Source organism: Embiotoca jacksoni, unplaced genomic scaffold (assembly GCF_022577435.1).
Source record: "Embiotoca jacksoni isolate LCO1_2020_lvr unplaced genomic scaffold, fEmbJac1.0.p SCAF_1, whole genome shotgun sequence".
NCBI lineage: Eukaryota > Metazoa > Chordata > Actinopteri > Embiotocidae > Embiotoca > Embiotoca jacksoni.
In genome coordinates this window covers 1,883,346-1,907,500 of record NW_027185229.1, presented here as the reverse complement: position 1 = coordinate 1,907,500, position 24,155 = coordinate 1,883,346, and the positions used below count along the sequence as shown (strand labels likewise).

Here is a 24,155-nt window from a genome sequence, read left to right as displayed (position 1 = left end):
TCGCATCGTCGCCGAGGAGTTCCTCAAAAACGTCAGCCACCGTCTCAACACATTTTATTTCATGAGTTTAATTTAACATCAGGAGAACAAAGAGGCTTAAATGTCCCACCTCGATTTTAGTGCTAAGATATGTTCTAATAATATTAATAGTTTATAATAAACCCCGATTCAGAAAAAGTTGTGACGTTGTGTAAAATGTAAATAAAAACAGGATGCAGTGATTTGCAAATCATATAAACCAATATTTCATTGCAGATCGACTAAAGATAACATATGTTGAAACTGAGAAATGTTATTGTTTAAGAAAAAAAAAGTGCTTATTTTGAATTTGATGGCAGCAACGCGTCTAAAAGTTGCGACATGTTCATGTTTACCACTTTCTTCTTTTTACAACACTCTGTAAACGTCTGGGAACTGAGGAGACGTTTCTGGAGTTTAGAAAGTGAAATTAAATAAGAGTTTATGGGATTTGCAAATGCTGTTTTTATTTATATTTAACACAGCGTGTATTCTTCTATTTTGTTATATTGTGATGACTCGTAGCTTAGACGCCGTTTTGTTTGACTCTTGCAGTTCTGAGCGACTGAACCTGCGAACACATTCCTGCAGAGATGTTGTCCGTCACCGTGGAGCGTTCACGACAGAACCGGGTCGGCCGAGAGGAGTTCGGAAACGCCACGTATTTCAGGCCGATGAGGTTTTTACCTTTTAACCTTAAAAAGCCACTGTGCTCAGAAATATTGATGTTTGTACATAATCAATATTCACACCACACGTTATTCATTTCTGCCTTTACAGGCAGGTCCTTAAAAAGAGATTTTTGTTTTCAATATTCATGAGCACAGGATTTTTTTTTCCCAGATAATTTAAATGTTTTTTTTAAAAAATATATATAAATATATTATATGAACATAAATTTTGTTTTGTTACAGTAAACATAAAGGCAATCAATTAGTTAATTTTGTTTTAATTCACAAAAGACTTTATTGTAGATGGAACAAATAAAAATAACTGTACTTGCTGGCAGTGAAGATAAATAAAAACATCCTACTTTGTATTTTAGTCGTTTTTCATTCATTCACAGAAACAACAGCTTCACAGATATTTAAAGTTTATTGAGACGTTGACGGCTGAAGACAGAAAAGGCATTTGGAATCATAGTTTCAGCACATTAACACACACAGAGCAATCTTTTAATAAAAAAAAGTATAATACAAGTAGTTTTACACGATGAATGTTAAACAAACATGCATGTACAGTTTTCACAGCACCTTTACTTCACGCTCCCCCCCCAAAAAAATATCTACTTTTCACTTTGTGGTAGATAAGAATAATAATTTAGTGCCCAACTGAAGATTTGTTGAAGCGTTTCATTTAATCTCTTAAAAACATCCCAGAACCCTTTTTGGTTTCACCACAGTGCTCTTATTTCATCTGTTATTCGATCTCCACTATCGGAATGATTTAACTTTGTTTACTCCAAGTAAACAAACCAGTCAATCTCTGGCTTTTTATTAATTTTTTCTTAGAAAACATAAATAGATTCGCAGGGAAAAGAAAACACTGTTAAAAAACATTCATTTGTAATTACAGCATCTCTTCTAGGGTCGTTTTTTTATACAATAAAAACATCTTCAATGGAAGAATATGGCAGTAAACACGGAGCACGACGTACGGTAGACATTAAACATATTGATGGAAGAAGAAGCCGACAGCTGAGGAGGATTATTGCACCAGTAACAGGACACATATCAAAAATATCCGCCGTGAGTTTCCTCCGCTGAGAGGAGCGTTGAACTGTAGAAAAACTGATGCATTTGGGTGAAAGTGCTTTACAGTGAGAGTCTGGGAGGACCAAGCTGCAGCGGCTCAGTGAGAACACACACTTTTCCCACAATGCAGTTCAGGTCTGGTCTGGAGCAGGAAGTGCAGGAGACTAGAAGTGAGCCGGGACCGTCAGCAGAGCGTCTTCAGTGCTGCGCTGCGTGTGCACGTTCTGAAACGAGAAGTTCATCCTTACATTTAATAATAATCCTTTCATATTCATATGTTTGACAGAAATGGTTTTAAATGGTTTTTTGTATTAAAAAAAAAAAGCATCTATTCAAACACGCTTGTTGTTCAGACGCCCGTTTGGAAATTATTCATCTAAAACAACTCATTTTTTCAGTCTGTTTAAAAGCAGAACAGAAGTTTACATTTAACTTTAACATCTGTTCAGTAGGATCAGAAAGTTGAGTCTGTCGGAGCAGAAGGAAGTCGCGACCTCGGGGACGACGTCTTCCACCTCACGGCGACCTTTTAACTTCAGCAACTCAGTTACACCTGGTTTTGTGAACGTTTATGATTTCACCATAAACCTGAAACCTGAGTGGAGAAATATAATGTGTGCCAAATTATTTTGGGAGGAACAAAGAAATCCAGTGAGAAGGTTCGATGGTTTGATGGTTTGATGGTTTGATGGTTTGAAGGTTTGAAGGTTTGATGGTTTGAAGGTTTGAAGGTTTGAAGGTTTGATGGTTTGAAGGTTTGATGGTTTGAAGGTTTGATGGTTTGAAGGTTCGATGGTTCGATGGTTTGAAGGTTTGATGGTTTGATGGTTTGAAGGTTTGATGGTTTGAAGGTTTGAAGGTTTGATGGTTTGAAGGTTTGATGGTTTGATGGTTTGAAGGTTTGAAGGTTTGATGGTTTGAAGGTTTGAAGGTTTGATGGTTTGAAGGTTTGATGGTTTGAAGGTTTGAAGGTTTGATGGTTTGATGGTTTGAAGGTTTGAAGGTTTGATGGTTTGAAGGTTTGAAGGTTTGATGGTTTGAAGGTTTGATGGTTTGAAGGTTTGATGGTTTGAAGGTTTGATGGTTTGAAGGTTTGATGGTTTGATGGTTTGAAGGTTTGATGGTTTGAAGGTTTGAAGGTTTGATGGTTTGAAGGTTTGATGGTTTGAAGGTTTGATGGTTTGAAGGTTTGATGGTTTGATGGTTTGAAGGTTTGATGGTTTGAAGGTTTGAAGGTTTGATGGTTTGAAGGTTTGATGGTTTGAAGGTTTGATGGTTTGAAGGTTTGATGGTTTGAAGGTTTGAAGGTTTGATGGTTTGAAGGTTTGATGGTTTGATGGTTTGAAGGTTTGATGGTTTGAAGGTTTGATGGTTTGAAGGTTTGATGGTTTGATGGTTTGAAGGTTTGATGGTTTGATGGTTTGAAGGTTTGATGGTTTGAAGGTTTGAAGGTTTGATGGTTTGAAGGTTTGATGGTTTGAAGGTTTGAAGGTTTGATGGTTTGAAGGTTTGATGGTTTGAAGGTTTGATGGTTTGATGGTTTGAAGGTTTGATGGTTTGATGGTTTGAAGGTTTGATGGTTTGAAGGTTTGAAGGTTTGATGGTTTGATGGTTTGAAGGTTTGATGGTTTGAAGGTTTGATGGTTTGAAGGTTTGATGGTTTGATGGTTTGAAGGTTTGATGGTTTGATGGTTTGAAGGTTTGAAGGTTTGATGGTTTGATGGTTTGAAGGTTTGAAGGTTTGATGGGTCGAAGGTTCGATGGCTCGATGGCTCGAAGGCTCGATGGCCCGATGGTCCGAAGGTCCCATGGTCCGAAGGTTTGAAGGTTTGAAGGTTTGAAGGTTTGATGGTTTGATGGTGAGCCACGATGTTGTTGCACAGTTCAGGTTGTTTGTGACTTTAAAGTGGAACTTGTGTTGATGGTCTGACTGAAGTCACCGACCTGACGATCAATAATCATCAGAAACGTTCCAAGAGTTTGTGTTGCAGAATTTTAAGTTTGACACAAAATCTGATATTTGTCTGCTCAGGTTTTATCTCTGAGAAATCTGTGCTCAGAAACGTGGAACAGCTGATGTTGATGATTAATCTGGAATACTTACAAACCAAAGTTCCTGCTTCCCGCTGCGCTCCGTTCATGAAACAGGAACATTTTCAGAACTTTTTGATGAAAAAATGTATTATGTTTTAATCAGAAAAAGGAGAAACAAACTTTTTTGGGGCATTTTGTATTCACAATGCGGAAACTTTGACAAACTCAGAACATGAAACGAGTTACATTTGATGAAATAATTTCAGTCAGTTGACTGATTTCGTAGTAAAACAACAAACAAAAAAAACCATTTAATCTAGTGGAGGTTTAAAATGTTGGTGAAACGCTGCACATTAACCTTCATATTTATAAAGTCAACAAGCTCAGACACAAACACATTAGTGGAATGAGAATTTGATTTGTGCGTCTTTTTATATGCAGCAAAAATATGTGTCGAGGTTAAAAACATTTGTCGTGTAATAAAAAAACAGCTGCATTACACAACATACATGTAAATACAAAACGTGCATCATCGAAAAAAATGAAATGTTTCCACGTTATTTAAAAATAATATTCATGTAATGTGCTTCACACACACACACACACACACACACACACACACACACACACACACACACACACACACACACACACAGAGCCTGGCAGGTAAAACTTGATGCCTTGACAATGCCCTGAGAGAGAAACAGCACGATGGTTTCTGTGACCACGAGGACATGAGAGGAGGTCTTCACTGACGGACGGATGGACAGACAGACAGACGGAGGGACAGACAGACGGACAGAGGTCGGTGTGTGGACGGTACGTGATGCTTGAGACCGAACACGCCTTCCTCTGTGTGAAACTGACATGTGCGAGGACGGAGGCGCCTGAACGAGTCTCTCAAGACAACGTGAAATGAAGTTGTGTTTTCTGGAGGACGGTCCTGATTGACAGGTCAGACGAGGTGAGCTGTCTGCTGACTCATTTCTGTGTGCTGCCAGCGATACGTACCTCAGGTCTGTCTCTGTGTGTGTTCACAGCATCCACGCCCAAATACACCGACTCCACTTTACATCCTGACAACAAACAAAATAAGTATTACACGTGATGTAAGTATTACACATGTAAGTATTACACATGCAAGTATTACACGCTATAGTATGACTATGATTTTTTGTTCGACATGATTATAGTATGACTTTTTTCGCATTTTGGACTACATGCTATAAGTATGACTTCCGTCTATGTGGAATAACCTAAAAGTAAAGTATGTTGTCCATAATATGGATTACTAACTAATGCATGTAGTCCATAATGTAAAACATTACATTGGTAAATGTGACAGTGAAACTACAAGCAAGAACACACAATCCTCCACACTAAGTTCCAGGCCCTTCATCGAACCCAGAACCTCCTGATTGTGAGATGACAACGCTGGCTTAGAACTGCATCATTGTGCTTTCTTTATTGCATGTTTGCATTGTTGCCTCCCAGTTAGGAGGTTCCAGGTTCGATTCTTGGCCTTGACGTGGCTTTTCATCTATGATGTTAATGTCATCCTTTTTCGGGCGAGTCTCGAACCTTGAACCTTCTGACTGGGAGGCAACAACACCAACCACTGCACCGTTGATCACTCTTCAATAACATGTTTAAAAGTCATCTAAGTCAGACAAGCAGGCAACAAAGGCAGCACAATGATGCAGTTCTAAGCCAGCGTTGTCATCTCACAATCAGGAGGTTCTGGGTTCGATAAGGGGCCTGGAACTTAGTGTGGAGGATTGTATGTTCTTGCTTGTAGTTTCACTGTCACATTTACCAATGTAATGTTTTACATTATGGACTACTAAAAAAGTCATACATTAGCATGTCGTCCAACTGATTTTGATTGAAAGAACTTGACATCACAAAGTTTCTAACTTCCTCCTCCTCCCTGCACATCACGGTGCTACAGAAGCCGTGTCTGACTTATTTGATTACCCCTCGTATGATGATATTTTAATCATATTTTTGTAGTAGCAGGTTTACGTCAAACTATTTTAAAACAAGTTATCTTTTTTGTTTTACACAATACTACAAGAAAATACAGAAGCATTTCTGGACAACTGAATATTCCAGAATAATGCTGACAGTCAAGATGATATAAATCCAGAAATATTACTCAACTCACCGTAAGCCACGGGGGTCAACTTCAACATGGTGTGCAAAGGACACTTAAGATAAGGCAACTCGTCTGTGGTGACAGACAGAGAGCGATGAGAAGGTTTAGGTTCAGGGTGGACAACAGTTTCTATTTCAGGCAGAAATTGGACCACCATATAGAAATATAGCTAACGATAGCAAAAAAAGCTTACCAGCAGTCTTGTCCAGGAAATATGCCAGAAGACAGCGCATGACGGCCTGGTGACAGATGACCAGAACGTTCTCCTGCCGCTCCAGCTCCATGATCACCGGCTCCAGCCGCTGCACCAGGTCTTCATATGACTGATGGAGAATCACAGACCTGTTTTCAAGCTTTCAGGACAAAAACAATGAAGTTTTTCACAAAAAAAGATTCGACCCTGCGTCCTCACCTCTCCTTTAGGGTAGCGGTAGCGGTATTTGTCTTGGTCTCTCAGTGCAAACTCCAGAGGGAAATGCTCTTGGATCTCCTCGTACATCATCTCCTCACACACACCCTGGTAAAACAAAAAAAAAAAAAAAAAAAGAGGAAATGTTTTTAGTTTTTACACAGATGATTCAAAAATGATTTTGCATTTGAACACAGAGGTGGACGTACAGCGTCGATTTCATTGAGAGACTTCCACTGCTCGTACGGTAGTCCCAGACACTCCGCTGTCTCGATGGTTCTCTTCATCTGGCTCGTCCAAACCTTCAGATCCTTGATGTTCTGGTCCTGGACGAATTTCCTCAAGCTTTTAGCATACTACACGGCAAGAGAACATTTTTAGAAACATGCGTTAAAATCCACCGGATAAGAACAGTGATTTAAAACCACACAAACACAGAAACTCACCTCTTTTCCTCTGGCTGACAGGCCAGAGTCTCCTCCGATGCGTCCTTTGATGTTGAGGTCGCTCTCGCCATGGCGACACAGGTAGATGGAGCGCGGCGTGATGTGGATGTTCATCAGGTAGTAGACGATCCGGCTCTGGATGTGGTCGACGACGCGGTTCACGAGGTACCGACGGCCCACATCCATGATCTTTATGTAGGACAGATCTCTGAAAGAAGACGTCCAGTCAACCGTCCGTCATCTTTACGCACATTTAATCCACTCCGACACATTTCTGGTGGTCCTCACCTGTCCAGAGCCTCGTCCAGAGGCTGGTAGGACGACTCGTAACACTTGATTCTCTTCATGAAGTCCTCAATGGCCTCCTCCGAGTTGCAGTGTATGTAGTCGGGGTTTCCCAGCTTCACTTGCTGCAAACAGAGGACACAGGGAGAGGACGTGAGCGGAGGAGAAGCAGAAGTGTCTTAAGCTGCAATACCACCGAGGGCCACTAGAGGTTGGCTCCAAAAGGCCCAGTCAACTTCTCTCATTAAATACAAAGCCACTCATTTTTTTCCTTTACGTTATCAGCGTGTTGTTAAAGTCACTCATTCTTTTGGCGACGACCATAAAACCATAAAAGCTTCATAACGGCCGTTCTTAAACCAAAAGGTGACGTCACTGTTGGCTGCTGCACCAAAGCTCTGACAATTGTTGATGTAAATTCCTTCTCAATTAGTCAGACAGCTTTTTGTTCATGTTAAAAATATGTAAACTATTTTTGAGGCGTATTAAAAATAAAAACAGAATGACTTTTGCTTTTTAAATGAATAATAATGGTGTAAAAAAAAAAAAGAAAACTCACCACGATATTTTGTGCAATGACATCAGGGTCCTCACACACAGACTCCACAAAAAACACCTGAATAGACAAGAAAACATCGTAAACCTGGAGGTCATCGAGTCGAGGTCGCCGATAGAGATGAAATAAAAACCCGGCTGGGAACAAACCTTGAACCCATTCTGCTCAGCGAACTTGATGATGGTCCCTCTTCTTTCTCGTGTCGTATTCGTGGCATCAAAGACCTGAAACAGCAGCAAGAAACTCCTTATTCTGCCCCGACACTCATATCGAAACCCATTTTAGTCATTATTAAATATATAAACAAAAACATAACCAAACAATTACAAAAAATTTGGATGTCATATAAATTCAGAATGAATAAATTAGGCAATAAATAAAAAAAGCATATACATGAATATAATTATATTTAAAAACACTTCATTTCAAGATCTTCTATTTCCCAGTAGGGAGCATGCTTCTCCTGTTTGCACCGTCACATGGTGTTTTATCAGAGCCTGGTCGCGCGGTGCTCTTCATCGCCCCCATTTTAATGACTAATGGAAGTTGGTAAAAAGAGTTTAGGCGCATGACTGCCACCTGCTGGTAGAAGTAATACATTACCACCAGGTGCCAGGAAAATAGATATTTTTTAAAACAAGACAATAGTCGCATAAACTATGACTGTTCAAAAATCATGACCCATCCTTTTTTATTTCCATCTATGATGCTCAAATTCATTAAGTGTCAGCTGTACTGGCACATTTAAATATTTATATTTACATTTCTTTATATATTTACTGCCTTATTTATTTTTATATATATTATTTCTTTCCTTCTTCTCTCCCTACCGTCCTCCCTTCTCTCTTTCCTTCCTTCCTTCCTTCCCTTCTTTAATATTGACGAAGATGTCCTTCCCCAGACACATACATGTTGTTTGATGCCTTGTCATGCAGACTCCAGGCACAGTATGATGGACTCACCGCGACCTGCCCTCCTTCAACGCTCAGGTACTGCCGGACGTCATTCAGTGCCGACATGGCACACTGACTGTGGAGGGAAACAGAAGCGACTTTAAATTTCAGCTGGATATCGTTTGAAGGATTGAATTGCTTCTTTGATTTCTATTTCAGTCTGATGGTGAAAAAGTTGTGTAATGTTGTGCACGGTGAATGTTGGGGCGATCAACCATGAGCCACTGACAGCTGAAGGTTTGCAGGTTTTCCGTCCAAGCGATGACAGCAGCAGGTAACTTTACAGAGGAGCTCCCGGTTGGAAGAGAACCGGGCAGACTGTCATTGTTCACGGTTATCCATGCACAGACCGACATCCAGACTCACCGTCTGATCTTTAAACCTTCTTCATTGTCTGGACGGAAAAACTCAAAGGACTTGTAGATCTTCAGACACTCTCTTCGGTACTGGCCAACGTTGAACTCTGTTACAGACGACAGACACACAGCTGGATGTGAAGCAGACAGTTCAGCCGGTTTCCACTTTAAACATCTGAGTGTGCAGCTTGTACCTTTGGTTGGCACGCCGATCCAGTTTAAGTAGCGGGTGAGCTTCTTTGAAATGTACGTCTTCCCTCGGGCCGGAAGTCCGACGGTCACGATGAGCGTCGGGCAGTTTGTCATGCAAACTGGAAGAAAACGGAGACACGGAAACTTTCAAGGGAGTTCGGTCACTTCTCTCGTATTCTCTCGTCAACATTGTTCCACTCAGACAGTTTAATTCATCTGGAGGGTCGACCATAATTACAACAGAGTGACAGCGACACGGATTGCAACAGAAAATGTCCAGTAAGAGAGCCGAGATGTGACCACGACGACTCCCAGAAAACAAGTCGCACATTCAGACCCTCCAACTTCTATCTGCCCGTCACGTCCAACGAGGATCTTTTAGAGGAAGAAAACAATGAAGAACTGATATTTTCATACACAATCAGGAGGAGAGGAGGCTGCAGAGAGTCGGTCAGGTCCACATCTTGTCCACATGTTTCTTAAATAGCTAACCAGAGTCACACGATGAGGAATCAAAGACGACACCAAGCAAATCTGAGCTCTGCACTATTCAGACTTCATGGAAATTCAACAAACTTTACTCCGACAGTTTTGGAAGTTTCTGCCTGTTGATTCTGCAGGAATCAGGAAATATGATATATATATCATAATAAATGGGTTATTACTCGAGCATAACTCCAGTTATGCTGCATTTTTATTTCAGAGTTTAAAAAACTCTCCATCTTTTGCATAAAATCTGTGAAGAAAGTTGACTTTTTCATGCGGTGAACATCCAATATCAGCACTGATCTCTGCATGCAAAATATAAATGGACAATAAATACGTGTTGGTGAGGATTAATACAGTATTGCAAAACATAATACAATACAAAAATACTCCAGTGTATTCTCTTCCAACATATTGTGGCACTTCAGCTGGATTTCTAAGAGTTGAGGATGTTTTGTAAAGTAATAGTTAGATGTTAGATGCATGATTTTTTTTTTAAATTAATTCGAATAACATTATAAATATTTTTCTTTCACAAAACAAACAAGAACGTTTTAGATTCTGCAGAGACAAATTATTTTATCTTCATCTTTCCTTCCTTTTGATGACTTTTAATTTTGTATGTTGCCAAACTTCTTTCAATGCAAAAAGAAAAGCCACTTCTCCTCGTGCTCAGAGACACTCCCTCATGACCAGGATGAGACAACGGGTTGATGTCTGAAGGGACTCTCCAGTGTACATTACATCCTGGGTACGAAATGAGGAGAGATAAAGCAGAAGGTGAAACGTCTCGTGCCACATTCAGGACCGGACTGAAGCTGCAGGAAAACCAGCCCGGAAGGAGGTCTGCCTCAGCAAAAACCAGCAGACCTGCAGAGACACCGAACCAGACGGAGAGCAGCTGGGGGACGTTGAGGAGCAGCGGACGGAAGGACGGACGGACATCAGACATGCAGGCACGAGACTGATGTCTTCAGGTCATGCGTGCGCAATTATTTCCCCAAACGTGATTCAAATGTGCTTCCACACATGTGATGTTAGAGAAACAAATGGACCAGACAAGCTGAGCACGATGCGATAAAACCAGCATCTCTCTCCGCTTAATAATGAACATGTTATGAAATAAAAGGGAAATTAGAAGACGGAAAACACGCGTAGAATAGAGTATGATCATGAAAAAAGGCGGAATAAAAAGCCAGACATCCCCTCCCCGCTCCATCCTTTGCGCACTTGCCGGCTGCTCTCACCCCGTCTCTGAGCTATGTGCGCGTTTCTGTGCGGCATCCAGATCTTCCTGAGCGGGTTCTGGGTGAGTTCCCGGGGGTCCAACAGAAACTCTTCGTTGTCTAACATCCTGGATCATTGATGTTACCCTCCTAAGAACCGACTGAGGCGGTGGGCTCCAGCCCTGGCGGTCTGATTCAGCAGGACGGGGGGGGGGGGGGGGGGGGGGGGGGGGGGTGTCACATCAGCTGAGAAGCAGCGGTTTGTCGTTACCGTAACGACTGGAGACGGAGCGCAGCAGAAACAGCGGGAACAAAACAAAATGCAGGCATCTTATTTTCATATCACTCTATAATAGCGTTAATTGGTATTTAGTATTTATTTTAGCTTCAGCTGGTATTCTTACTGATTTGACTGCATCAATAAGTATTTTTAGAATTAAATTTGGCATCAGTTGGTATGTTTAGTTTTACTATTGTTGGTAATTAAAAAAAAAAAGTCCCCTCGGGGATTAATAAAGTAACTACCTAAACTAACCTAACCTAATTTAAGTAGCCTATTTACTATTGCTTCAATTGGTATTTTAAGTATTTACTAATGTTTCATGTTGCGCTTCTATCCGGGACATTCAGAGTCTCCCATAAATCTATCAGCATGTTCGAATTGAAAGGCAATTTAATAGGCGATATAAATTTACTCAAAAGATAGAAATGTTAAATCGAATAATGCTAGGGAAAGAAACTGTCATAAATATATAAGAAACTGGTTTTATTATAACATTATAACACTCATTTGTACCCGTCGAGGTGTTACCGTAATGACGGCACCGCGCAGACGAGGAAGGAAAACAAGCGCTCAGCCGTTCACATGCAGAGCACATGGCCAGCGGATGCAGCCGAGAGCTGAGCCAATCAGAGGAGAGACCAGAAGCGCAGCAGCCAATAGGAGAAGCGGAAGGGGAGACAGGGAGGGCGTGCTGACTGGATGGAAGCGCTGATAAACACGATCATGAAAAACTAGGGGAGGCTCAAGCTTTTCACAACCCGGTCACGAGGAGCACAGGATCACACATCTTTGTGTGTCAAAAGTTCAACACCTTCACAAACACTGCAGACACATATAGAGCAGAACATCCTGCCTGGCACCACGGAAACACACCATCAAAACATCAATATGGAGCTTCACTGCTGTGCGATTCTGTGCTAGGTTATGTTTACAATAATACAACATATATGTATGCCATATCATAGTACTTATATATAGGTCGTATTATCAACTATTAATCCTAAAGTGTAGACAAAAGGCTGTGTATGTAAATGAGAGTGATACTGCTGGGCCAAACCAAAAGGTCACAGGAGGAGGTGGGCAACCTGTGGGGTCACATACTGTTGTTCTTTGAAGTACTGTGTAAAACCAAAAGGTCACAGGAGGAGGTGGGCAACCTGTGGGGTCACATACTGTTGTTCTTTGAAGTACTGTGTAAAACCAAAAGGTCACAGGAGGAGGTGGGCAACCTGTGGGGTCACATACTGTTGTTCTTTGAGTCATAAACAGGAACAGACGGCTGTCTGGAGGACTCCAGGGTGTGAAGGAAGACAACCACCACCTCGACTAATCAACAAAGGACACATCAATACACATGACTTTTTGGTGTCTGGACTATAAGAAGACGGTCAGGGAGAGTCAGGAGTTCAGACTTCATGAACTGACACATACTCTGTTGACATCAGGGAAACATAGTCTGGACCCAGAGCTCTGTAAACTGATTATTCTGTTGCTGTTAAATAAATATCTTGAAGCCTGACATCTTCTCCTACTGCCTCATTAAAGAACACGCAGGACTGGAGGCTGACTTATACTAGCAGGAGCCCAAGTCCAACACTGCTCAAACAGATCGTTTGTTGCGGACCTGAAATTGCCAGAAAATAGTAATGTCCTAAAAAAAAACTCCAATACCCCAAAATATTCAATGTAGACTGAACTATTCTGACAAAATATACACACCCTGTGGTATTTGCAAATCATGTAAACCGATAATTAATGTAAACTAGACCAAAGACAACATATAAAACACTGAAACTGAGAAATGTTTATTGTTTTATGAAAAATAAATGCTCATTTTGATTTTGATAGCAGCAAAATGTTTCAAAAAAGTTGGGATGGGATCAACAAAAGACTGGAAAAGATGTGTAATGCCAAAAAAAAAAACACTTGGTGGAACATCTCAACCAATCAGGTGACCATGGTAACTAATCAGCAGCATGATTTATTATAAAAAGATCATTTCAGAGAAGAAGAGTCTGTCAGCTGTGAAGATGGGGAGAGGTTCACTATAAAACTGTAGTGGAAATCACTGCATGGGCTCAGGAACGCTTCCGAAAACCATCATTTTAGCTTGGCAGGTTACCCAATCAAAACAGCTGCCGATTCATTTTCTGTCGATTAACCAAATATTTCCGTAGTAAATCAATGATTTGCTTCCAGTGAACATGGTAGGTAGGTAGGTAGGTAGGTATATACTTTATTAATCCCCGAGGGGAAACATGAGCTGGTGTTCAGCTACGGCATAAATAAACTGCTTTAAAGATACAAAGTGTGGTTTTTTTTTTATTATTATTTTTATTCAGCTAAAACAAATAAAGAGGGAAAAAATTTTTTTTCAGTTTAATCCAACCAAGAGACAAGAAAAGAGGAATCCAGCATTAACCTCATCACTTTCAAGAAGAGACTGAATTAACATCAGCCTGACTCATCAATTATAAAACCTGGTCACAGTTGATCAGACGTTTTTCTACAGACTCAATATAATGACAAAGTTGAGACACCAGATGGCGCTCTGCACCACGAGTTCAGCATTTAGAGGAGTAGAAGAATCATCTGGAGAAATTAGTGCCTTCAGAGTGACTGTAGCTGTGACATCAAGTGATCAAGTGTGACAGGTAGGTCAGAGGTCAGAGGTCATGACTGTCAGACAGCGTGTCAGCAGGACTAATGAGTCAACAAGACGCCTCAGACACACACACACACCTTATTCATCGACCATGTGCATACAAAATTAAATAAACAATAGCATCTAAAATAGAATTTGTCTGAATATAAGAAGTCATACTTTAAAAAAAAATGAAAAAAATAAAAAATCAATAAAGTATCTCAACGTTTAACGAGACGTTAGACTTTTTATTTTTGAGTTAGTATTTCTAAATGAAACGGTGTGTTTACACGCAGGTATGAAAGGCTGATGACAGATGACAGCTCTGTTTCTGAGCCACTATAATCCAACTTTCCTCCATTTACTGCCAGGCTTCGACAGACAGGGTGATTTTGAAAACTGTGCAACAGACTTTAATCTAATGTGGTTCTCAGGTTTATCCACGAAATTGCACAAAGAAATTACACAACACTGCTGCAAAAGGTGCATCATTTCAGGCTGTCATATTTTCAACCTCCCGTCATATTGCTGCTGCTGAGTTTCAGTTCAGGACCACTTTGTCTTTGTCTTCTTAGTCAGCGTCTATAATTTCATGTCTGCAATTTATTTATCAAATGCAAAATCTGGAGATGTTTGCAATTTACAGCCTTCATCAAAATAATAAAACGTACCTTTAGCCGACAGAGTATGAGCCTTAATTTATCTTTCCTATTTAACTTAAATGATACTACACCATTAAAACAGCAGAAAAAAAATATTGATATATTTATTAATATAAATTAATAAGGAGAGTTAAGTTAATAGCATAACTGTGTTCTGGCCTGTTTTTCAGATTGATTTCTTCCATTTTGACTCTATTAACACACATGACAGTTTAAAATCGCTTGTTTTGTCCAGTCAATAGTCAAAAACCTGCAGACGTTAAATTTACATTAAAATCAGCTCGGAGAAGGTCCGTCAACTTCCTGCAAACCAAATCAAAAACACAGAAAAAAGTCTTTGGAGCTCCTTTTTAAAAAAGAAGAAGAAGCAAACCTTTCCTCTTATTAGGCAACAAATCTGATGTGGAAACACACTGTTGTAATAAATATCCACCACATGCTGCACTGATCAATAGTGGCAAACCTGCAGACATTAAATTCACAGAGAAGAAGCCACAGAAAAATCAACAGATCGTCACATTAGAGATGCTGCAGACAAGAAGATTTACTTGACAAATCACTTGAATAATCACTTAATTATAAAATATGTATATTCAGAATGAATTTAATGTTAACTCAATGATTAAGAGGAACTTGTGTGCGGTGTTAATGCCGACCAGAATCAGTGCACCGGTTCAGATTGTGTTTCAGTCTGAATAAGTAACACTAACGTCTCCACTGCAGATTCAGAAATGTTAAATGTACATAATAACAGCAGCCAGCCTGAGCTGGAACAGATCTGTGCACCGAGTACAGTTACTGCAGAGGCATGATGCCGCCGGCCTGAAGCCTCTAATGTGATTCTGAGCCATCGAGCTGGTGAACTTTCCCCCAGATAGAGAGCAGACAGGGAGAGGGAGGGCTGGAGGGAGGGCTGGAGGGAGACGGAGGGAGGCGGAGGGAGGCGGAGGGAGGCGGAGGGAGGGCTGGAGAGAGGGCTGGAGGGAGGTGGAGGGAGGGCTGGAGGGAGGGCTGGAGGGAGGTGGAGGGAGGGCTGGAGGGAGGCGGAGGGAGGCGGAGGGAGGCGGAGGGAGGGCTGGAGAGAGGCGGAGGGAGGCGGAGGGAGGGCTGGAGGGAGGGCTGGAGGGAGGCGGAGGGAGGGCTGGAGAGAGGCGGAGGGAGGTGGAGCGACAGACTCTGTGGACACAGTGACTACAGGCAGGGATTTTATCTGAGATGATTCAGAATCTGAAGGAGGAAGACAATGTAGAAAATGAGGATCAGTATAACAGGAAAGGACCTGAGGTGAAAGGAGGCTGCAGCTGGATGGAGATCCTGGAGGGTAAACAAACACAATCATATCATCTGTAGTGAAGCTGCAGTTATAAACATATAAGGGCAGTCGGAGGAGCTCAGTGCTTCACAACCGCCTCTCAGCACACTTGTATTACTGCTAACAGCTTTTTGTTCACAGCGCTCTCTTAAAATAAACACACACACACACACACACACACACACACACACACACACACACACACACACACACACACACACACACACACACAGGGGAATGTTTTTCCTGTTATTCTGCCTCTCTCTCTGCAGACCGCCAGCCAAGCACACATCCCACTCAGCAGCACAGCCTGAGCTCTGTTCATCCCTGCGTACATCTGCAGCCATTTAAAAACAAACAAAACAACAACAACAACCACCACCACCACCACCACCACCACCAAAGAACAGAATCTGTCTGCACGGTCAAAACAAGCCACATACCATTAAACAGGAGCTCCAGGATACATGACTCACCCGGTTACATAACAGCCTATTCTTATAATATCTAAATCCGTAGATTATCTGAGCCGTAGTATTAACTCTCATTCAGATCCGGTTGTATTTGTTATGCGGACGTATTCATGGAGGAGCCTTGAACAAAAGATGAAAACGAAGGCTTTAAAAACATCCAGTAAACAGAGAAGTTCGATTGGAGCGCCTCTGAAACAACGCAGCACCTGTCAGACCCCGAATCAAGCTGAAATCTGTCCGTCTGTCCCTCTGATACACATGTGGTGTAAATCTGAGGCCGACTACAGCAGGTGCTCACGCTGCGGATTGAAATCAATCTGTTCGATCCACTGCAGCGACGACATACAAAAAAACAAGACATTTAGCAGCAAGAACACAGTTTCCCTGAACAGAATAACTACAGCTGCAGTCGATGAATCGATTAGTTGATGTGCAGAAAAATGAACTATTTTCTGGTTCTTTTTGTCCTCCATGATAATAAACTGAACATCTTCTGGTTGTGGGCTGTTTTTTGGGGGACAAATGAAGACATTTTAGGACACTTGTCACCCTTTTCTGACATTTAAAAAAAAACACCTAAAAAACAGCTCATTTAATAATCCAGAATATGATTGACAGATGAATTTGTAATTAAATAAGTGGTATTTGCAGCCCTAAACATAAACATGGGGTTGTTGCATTGGCACTTGTGAACTAAAGGTTCATCTTATGGGACCTTCAGGGTCAAAGTTGAGGTCATGACATGCGAATACTTGATTTAAAGTTTTACTGCAATATTTCCTGACATTTACCTTTGCAAAGCAGATCAATAACAAACTCCAGAGGTGTCTACAAGCAGCCGGATCTCTGATGTCCTGCCGGTGTGTTTGGGGGTCTGTGACCAACATCATGAGGTGAACACCTCCTGGTCGTTGTTTGCAGGCTAGCTACCAGCCAGGCTGAGCAGCAGACACACAGACAGGAAGACACTCGCGACCAAAACATCCGCTTTCCAAGTGATTGTTGACAACATAAAGTCGGAATTAACGCGCGTGTCGGTGTGTCGTCTGCAGGAAGCCCGTAAAAGCCCGTAAGGTCTGCAGGAAGCCCGTAAGGTCTGCAGGAAGCCCGTAAGGTCTGCAGGAAGCCCGTAAAAGCCCGTAAGGTCTGCAGGAAGCCCGTAAGGTCTGCAAGCAGCCGACATGACACCGACTTGTTTACTTCATCCGCTGCTAGCTCAGCTGCTCCGAAGCTCGCAACCGTCGAGTCAAAATAAACCCAAGAAAAAACTAAACGGGAAAAGTCGGAACCGAGCCGGAGTTCGCAGACCTACCGGGCCGGTCCCGCGGGTTTCTCGGGCCGCAGGAGCCCCTCATGGTTCCCCGGTTTGAAGCCTCGTCTTCACAGCGTGTTTTCAGCAATGAATGAAGAGTGAGCGCTGACAGGGAGGCGCGCGCTGTCTGTGTGAGTGAGTGTGTGTGTGCGGGAGGGCGCGGGGGCGCGCGCACGTGCACGTGATGTGTTTGTTATTGTGCTCATTCACCTCCACCTTCACCTCCACCTTCACCTCCAAGATGCTTCTACTGAGACTTTCGTTTTGTGTATGAATCATTTCTAATATGCACCTGAAACATCTGCTCCTCAGTGTGGAGAGTACCTGAGTACTTTTACTCAAGTACTCCGCTAAAGTACACTTTTGAAGTACTTTTTGAAGCATTTCCATTTAATGCTACTGTATACTTTCACTCAACATTCATTTCACAGCTTTCGTGACTTTAAAGACACACAAAATATATTATAGAAATCTTTTAAAATACAACACATTGTTAAAGATTAAAACAAATATTTAAATGTTTTTGGCTTCTCACAAAAATCATTTTGTAATCGGAGTCACATTTCAGATGTACTTAACAGCTTCACCAAATGGTGATGTTCTCCTGTAAACTTCTCACATGCATTTAATAAAAGTTCAAATGATCTAATATCTCAGCAAGACTCAAAGATATGAGAAAAAGTCGAAGATGTCTAAAATTTCTTATCAGTTTTATTATTAATTGTTACTGTTGTCTTATTTATTTATTTGTTGGGGATTTTATATTATTTCTGCCCTGGTTTTAGTTGCCTCAGTGCTGTAATGTTTTATTTCTGGAAATACAATGTAAAGCACTTTGTAACTTTGTTTTGAAAAGTTCTGTATGAATAAAGTTTATTATTATTATTATTATTATTATTATTATAATTATTAACCCTCCTGTTATGTTGCGGGTCAAATTGACCCGCTTCGAAGTTTGAAAATCTAGAAAAAATATTTTAAAGTACTCTTTCTGTATCAAACTTCTGCTTCCCTTAATTAATGTAATCAACGTTTAAAAAAACAAACTCCGTGCAGGTTTATATTACAAATATGATGTTCAGGTCAATTTGACCCGACAGTGAAAGTGGAGGCTGTAAGGAGTCAAAGAGTCAAGTTCAGACTGTTTCTTTCTTAGAAAATGTCACACACACACACACACACACACACACACACACACACACACACACACACACACACACACACACACACACACACACTCTCTCTCTCTCTCTAACTACCACCTGTGTGAGAAGTACAGATACTATTTTGACAGGAACCTTTTTTTTTCCAGCGGGAAACCTCCACCCACACTTAGCAGGAGAGGACCGAAACATACAAGATGGTGTCTTAGGAGTCCCACCAACTATACACTCTGCAGATCCAACTCAGCAGCTTACTGTAGGACAACATGAGCAACAGAAACTAAAGGATGACCGCCCTGGAGGCTCTGGAGAACATCCTTGATCACGACAGTGAAATAGAGGAGGATGTGTCTGAAGATGAAGACCATGTTGAGGTCAATTCAGATTATAACGGGACTGATTATGAACCATCAGATGAGGAAAGTGATATACATACATATATTTCATGCAGCACGTATACTTGTAATGGATTTAGTTTTTTCCTTGCTGTGTTGCTTGAGTCAAAGATCTTCATACTTCCTGCACCACCGGGGACCTGAAAGCCTTCTGTTTGACCTTGTGTCATTAAGTGTTTACATGATGAATATTCCCAAACACTGAACTCCCAATGCAGCTTTTGAACTTTTATTTTAGTTTCCTGGTTCCACAGCTGGAAGAACATAAACAACTGGAACAATGTCGAGCGGAGAAGTTTCAGCTCTTAACAGGGAGTTTCTTGTGGTTTGACCAACAGTGCAGTAATTATGAATCTTATTCCAAACATACAGTGTTTTGTAACTTACTTAAATGTAGTATTTGTTGACCTTGGTGACAACACTATTGTACTGTACAGATAAATGAGGTCATTGAATTGTACTTGTAGTTAAAATCTGGTATATCTCCATGAACACAAAAATAATGTACTGATAATTAAAGGTGTTTTCCAGCTCTGGGCTTCTTTGTGAGTATCTGTGACTTCCATGTTGACTTGTGCTTCACTGGAACATCTGCTTCTGTCTGAATACTTCTTTCAGTGCCGTCAGGATGAGGTCACCACTCTCTGCTGCTGTCGATGAGCCCACCTAACAACACAGAAAACCTTTATTAAGTCCAAACCATGCAGACAGGAGGGACGTTCGCAGAGAGCCGGTCCTCTTACATGTTTGAAACTTGCACTCTTTTTGATCCTCTCTGTAACAGGTGGAGGAAAAGGACTCCGAGGTCCAACCTGAGCCCGGTCTGATGAGTCCGAGCCCGGTGGTGTCTGCTGAGAGGCGCTGCTGCTTTCTCTGATGGAGGGAACCGCCGGCAAAGGACCTTTCTTCAGAGCGAGGGAGAGAGATGATCTTGCAGCTCTGGGTAACGTCTGGGAGGCCAGGCCTGTCAAACATGGCAGAACGCAGCCTGAAGTGTTTGAAGCATAAAATAAAGATTGAGAAAACAAAATAAAAGCAGCCTGCACTTCACGACCCCCTCCGAGCTGAAGTACCTCTGCTCCTCAGCTCTCCCCGAACGGCCTTCAGGCCTCCAAACTGCTCGATGATGCAGTCGACGGCCTCGGCGACGTCTTTGTGTCTCAGGTCGTCCTCGGTGAGTCTCGCCTGCTTCAGCAGCCTCCTCATCGCCGGGTCCAGATCCTTCAGATCAGCAGATACAACGTGTGAAGTTCAGCCTGTCGGACTTTATATTCTGGCTCATTACCGTTTCACTGTATGTATATTTATATTAGGACTCACTGGACATGTGGTTGGAGATGTGGTGGACGGTTCATCCACGACGAAATGTTTCTCCTCATCCAAACTGGTAATTAGTTTAATTCTTTAGAGAACATAAACGAACCATCTTTAATACGTTGCGCTTTCTTCCACTTTTCAGCTATGTAGCGGAAATATTTGTCTTACCCTGAATCAGGTGGGTCAGTTATTGAGTTTCTAGCTGTTTTCATCATTTGAATCCTGCTGGCCGTCTTCTCTGCAAACAGAGGAGGTAAATGATGACCGATTGGAGACGTGACAGCAGTGAAAGGTGACGGCAGCCTCTGATGAGGCCAAACAGGTTTAATGTGTGATGACAGAGATAAGTCGTCTGTTTGTTGTTTTTCTAACCGTGTGCAGCCTCCACTGCCAGATGAAATTCCTCTGCTTCCATTTCATTTGCAAAGTTGAGGCCGACATGGTGTCCCTGTGGAAACACAGCAAATCTGAATCCAGCCTGAACCAACTCAAAAGTAAAACCCTGTTTCTGAAGAAGTTGGGACGCTGTGTGAAATGTAAATAAATAAAAACCAGATGCAATGATTTGCAAATCCCATTAACCCGTATTTAACTGAAAATGGACCGGAGATGACATATCAAATGTTAAAACTGAGAAATCTGTATTGTTTCATGAAAAATACAGGTGAATCTCAGGTTCAGGTTTCTTTATTTGTGCCCGTAGGTCGATTTGTTTTGCAGGTGAAGAAGACTTCTATCGTGACAAACATTTAAAAACACTGACAACACTGAAGCGCAACAAAACATGACAGAAAGTACTCAAAACTTCACTAATCAAGACGAATCAATAACAGTAAAAAAACAAAACAATACATAACTGCTGGAATAAAGGCCTAAACAATTTGAATTGAATTGAATTTGATGGCAGCAACATGTCTGGAGACGGGGACAACCAAAGGCTGGACAACTGGAAAAGCATGAGGCTAAAAAAAACAAGCTTATTTACTTTGACACAGCGTCCCAACTTATCTTAAACAGGGTTGTAACTCCGCACAGAGCCTGAAGCACGCTCAGATACTCAAACAGGGTCACTCACGTCTGCAGGGAACGTGTGGAAGAACGCGCGAGCTGCCGTGTACTTGAACGGGACGTACAACTCCTGCTCCCACAGTAACTGTGAACGCTGCGTTCAAGGGAAGGACAGAAAGAAAAGGAGTGAAGAGCTATCAGGGACACGCGGACACTCCCGTCCAGATAACATGTCTCATTGTTACCAAAGGAAACAGCAACACTGCTGTTGCAGCTGTTTCATGCATGCAACTGAGACGCTGCAGGACAAAATGACCTGTCCCTTCACTGAGGGAAGTGCTGTGTAGGTTTGTGATCGGAGTGACTCTGTAGTTCCTTCTACCTCGACGCAGTAGAGACGCAGGAAGTAGGACTGCAGGGACTCGTCCTCAGTGAGACACAGGACGCCGCAGTGCAAACAGCTCCAGCGTGGACGCTCACCCTCGGCAGCTTCGGCCTGTAGGATCTGTGCTACTGTAGTTTTAATCAGCTAAAACACAACAAATACAGATTACAGCTCCTCCAATAAACATCACCTGGAATGTAAACGTTCATTCCTACTGCATTAAAGCCTACAGAGCTGTCATGCTCCTTTTCTTTACTTTTGTCCTAATGTTGACATAATGTTGTCCTGATAAGAGTTTTCTTAAGCATCTTTTTCTGACATCAGATTTTTCTTCTAAAAACTGCTCGCATGTTGCGTAACTGAGAATAACCTTCGAGACGTCCCGGCTTCGTCTAGAGAACTACACAGCAGAGAGGCGGATCCTCAGAGAGACCGGCGACCTCGTTTGATTCTGGGGAGTGATCCACTTTAACTGTCATATCTTCAGCTGCAGGAGATCAAAACGTTTTATTACATCACCCAAGAATCTGGGTCGATGTGTTCACTTTTCACTCAGAGTCTCATCAGTTGTTCACAAAACAGATGGACTCACTTTTCCAGCGCTGTACCTCTAAGTTTCTCAACAAACAGGGACGTTTTTTCATCATTTAGGGAATAAAGACATCGCTGAACATAAAAGTAAATCTTATAAAATCACACTCCTGAGGCTGAGTAAATAAAAAATAAACAGAATTATCATGGATTTGGTCTTATATAATATTATTACAATGTTTTCATTGTGTTTGACCTTTATTTTATGTTTACTGCATTAACCCATTTGTTCACTTTTTATATTTCCATTTTTTACCTGCGTTCTCTAATTAAGCTCTTTAAATAAGTGACACATCTAAAACTATTTGCTGTTTTAGATTTTGCTCGTACCCTGCAGGAAGAACAAACATCTGTAACTGTAAAAGTAAAACAGAAAGCTCATTGATCCAGCAGGCCTCGTCTGACAGCTGCTACTGATAACATTAAAACAAACTAAATGAAAATAGCAGATTCAGATTACAACAAGTTACGACATTAATATCATCTTTGTGTTTAACTGAACAGATGAAGGCGATGTGTTTTACCTCCACATTTATCGTCACTGTTATCTACTCCAGTTCCATTCATTCCTCATATGTTGTAATGTAAAGGGAGCTGACCTTACAGCGAGGCTCGAGCAGACCGGTGAGGAGGCCTTTCTCTCGGATGGTGAGCAGGTCACTCATCACATGACATCCAGCAGTCGAACCGTACGCCATCGCAGCACCTGTGTGTGTTTTCTCCTGCTCACTACGACCGCTTCAACCTTTCATCCTTTATAAATGCATCCACTGAACACATCCACACTTCCTGACCGTAACCAGTTTAAATGGCAGTATTTCCATCACAGAGTGTAATCATGCAAATCTGTGGACACAACGAGCTCACTGTGGCTTTTAGAAACCAGATGAACAGCGGTGTACATTGTACGGTCGCTAGCACAGGTTATTTGTTAATCATATGTACAGCGTGATGCACTGTGAATAAATTATAGCTCTTTCCCAGCATGCAACTCAGTTGATGACATTGCACGGGACAACTATTACTATTCAAAAATTTTACCCTGTAACAACTCCAGCAGCTTTGAGACGACATGCACCAAATTCCAGCATATGGTGTGACCCCGTTGGGAAAAGTGTCCTGTGACTTTTCTTAGAAATTCATCGTAGTGTCTTCGTACAAATCCCCAAAAAGTAGCAACCCTTCAAAATTACTAAGAAATGTATTATTTTTGGCTTTTGCAATATTTCAAACTGTCTTATAAGAAATTATATTACACTTGGGAGAACTAATAACCCTGGGATTCCCTTAAGTCTGTGAAAATATGACCTCAACACCGCCACCATGTGGTGAGTTATTCACTGTTTCCGTTTATCATAACTTCCACACAGACTTTGTTTTTCCTGGGGATTCTTTGGATCGATAGGAAACAGGGTTCAAGCACACCCAAAATGTCTTTAGAAATTTTAACCTGTTCCAGTGTTTACATTACATTAACATTAGGTTTCAACTTTGCAACATTTCAGAGGTAAATTTTGACTTTAATACCAAAACTTTAACACCAGTTGTAACTTAATGTAGTGAAGTTAAAAAAACTCTACTACATTAAGTTACAATTGGCATTAAAGTTTTACACAGAAATTCTGCGATTAGTCTTTAGAATAATAAAAAATGGTTAGACAGTATATTGAATCGTTGAACAGTATATCTCTTTTGACTTGTAGACATTAACATTAGATGTTATTTGGTTTAAAGCCA

The 24,155-nt window shown here is 41.4% G+C and overlaps 3 protein-coding genes across 6 annotated transcripts in view; 1 reads left to right on the top strand and 2 right to left on the bottom strand.

Moving 5' to 3' along the window:
* The window catches only part of arpc4 (actin related protein 2/3 complex, subunit 4), a 4,407-nt gene extending 3,352 nt beyond the window's left edge, over positions 1-1,055 (top strand). The window contains exons 5-6 of the mRNA XM_069154385.1: positions 1-31; positions 574-1,055. The exon at positions 1-31 is cut by the window's left edge and continues 140 nt beyond it. Of these exons, the coding sequence (XP_069010486.1) occupies positions 1-31; positions 574-579 (37 nt within the window). The 3' untranslated portion in view covers positions 580-1,055. The remainder of the gene's footprint in view (positions 32-573) is intronic.
* Positions 1,056-1,098: 43 nt separating this feature from the next.
* On the bottom strand, positions 1,099-17,673 carry pfkfb4b (6-phosphofructo-2-kinase/fructose-2,6-biphosphatase 4b). Of its 4 annotated transcripts, none has more exons than XM_069154349.1 (14): positions 17,560-17,673; positions 9,164-9,280; positions 8,980-9,076; positions 8,623-8,689; positions 7,810-7,884; positions 7,664-7,720; positions 7,108-7,229; positions 6,820-7,027; positions 6,583-6,729; positions 6,377-6,481; positions 6,158-6,287; positions 5,974-6,036; positions 4,818-4,882; positions 1,099-1,996 (listed from the first exon to the last, which is right to left on the bottom strand). In XM_069154349.1, exons 1-14 carry the CDS (start codon positions 17,600-17,602, stop codon positions 1,937-1,939), a joined length of 1,356 nt encoding a protein of 451 aa, XP_069010450.1. In that variant the 5' UTR covers positions 17,603-17,673; the 3' UTR covers positions 1,099-1,936. The 4 variants fall into 4 exon arrangements, with proteins under 4 accessions (XP_069010450.1, XP_069010469.1, XP_069010458.1 ...); XM_069154368.1 differs by lacking the exon at positions 17,560-17,673 and adding an exon at positions 17,039-17,413; XM_069154357.1 differs by lacking the exon at positions 17,560-17,673 and adding an exon at positions 16,251-16,595.
* Positions 17,674-19,337: 1,664 nt separating this feature from the next.
* Positions 19,338-24,021, bottom strand: LOC138201133 (actin nucleation-promoting factor WASL). Its single transcript, XM_069154329.1, has 9 exons — positions 23,018-24,021; positions 21,825-21,971; positions 21,510-21,596; positions 20,807-20,882; positions 20,603-20,672; positions 20,438-20,519; positions 20,191-20,338; positions 19,861-20,081; positions 19,338-19,783 (listed from the first exon to the last, which is right to left on the bottom strand). Exons 1-9 carry the CDS (start codon positions 23,114-23,116, stop codon positions 19,697-19,699), a joined length of 1,017 nt encoding a protein of 338 aa, XP_069010430.1. The 5' UTR covers positions 23,117-24,021; the 3' UTR covers positions 19,338-19,696.
* Positions 24,022-24,155: the final 134 nt, after the last annotated feature.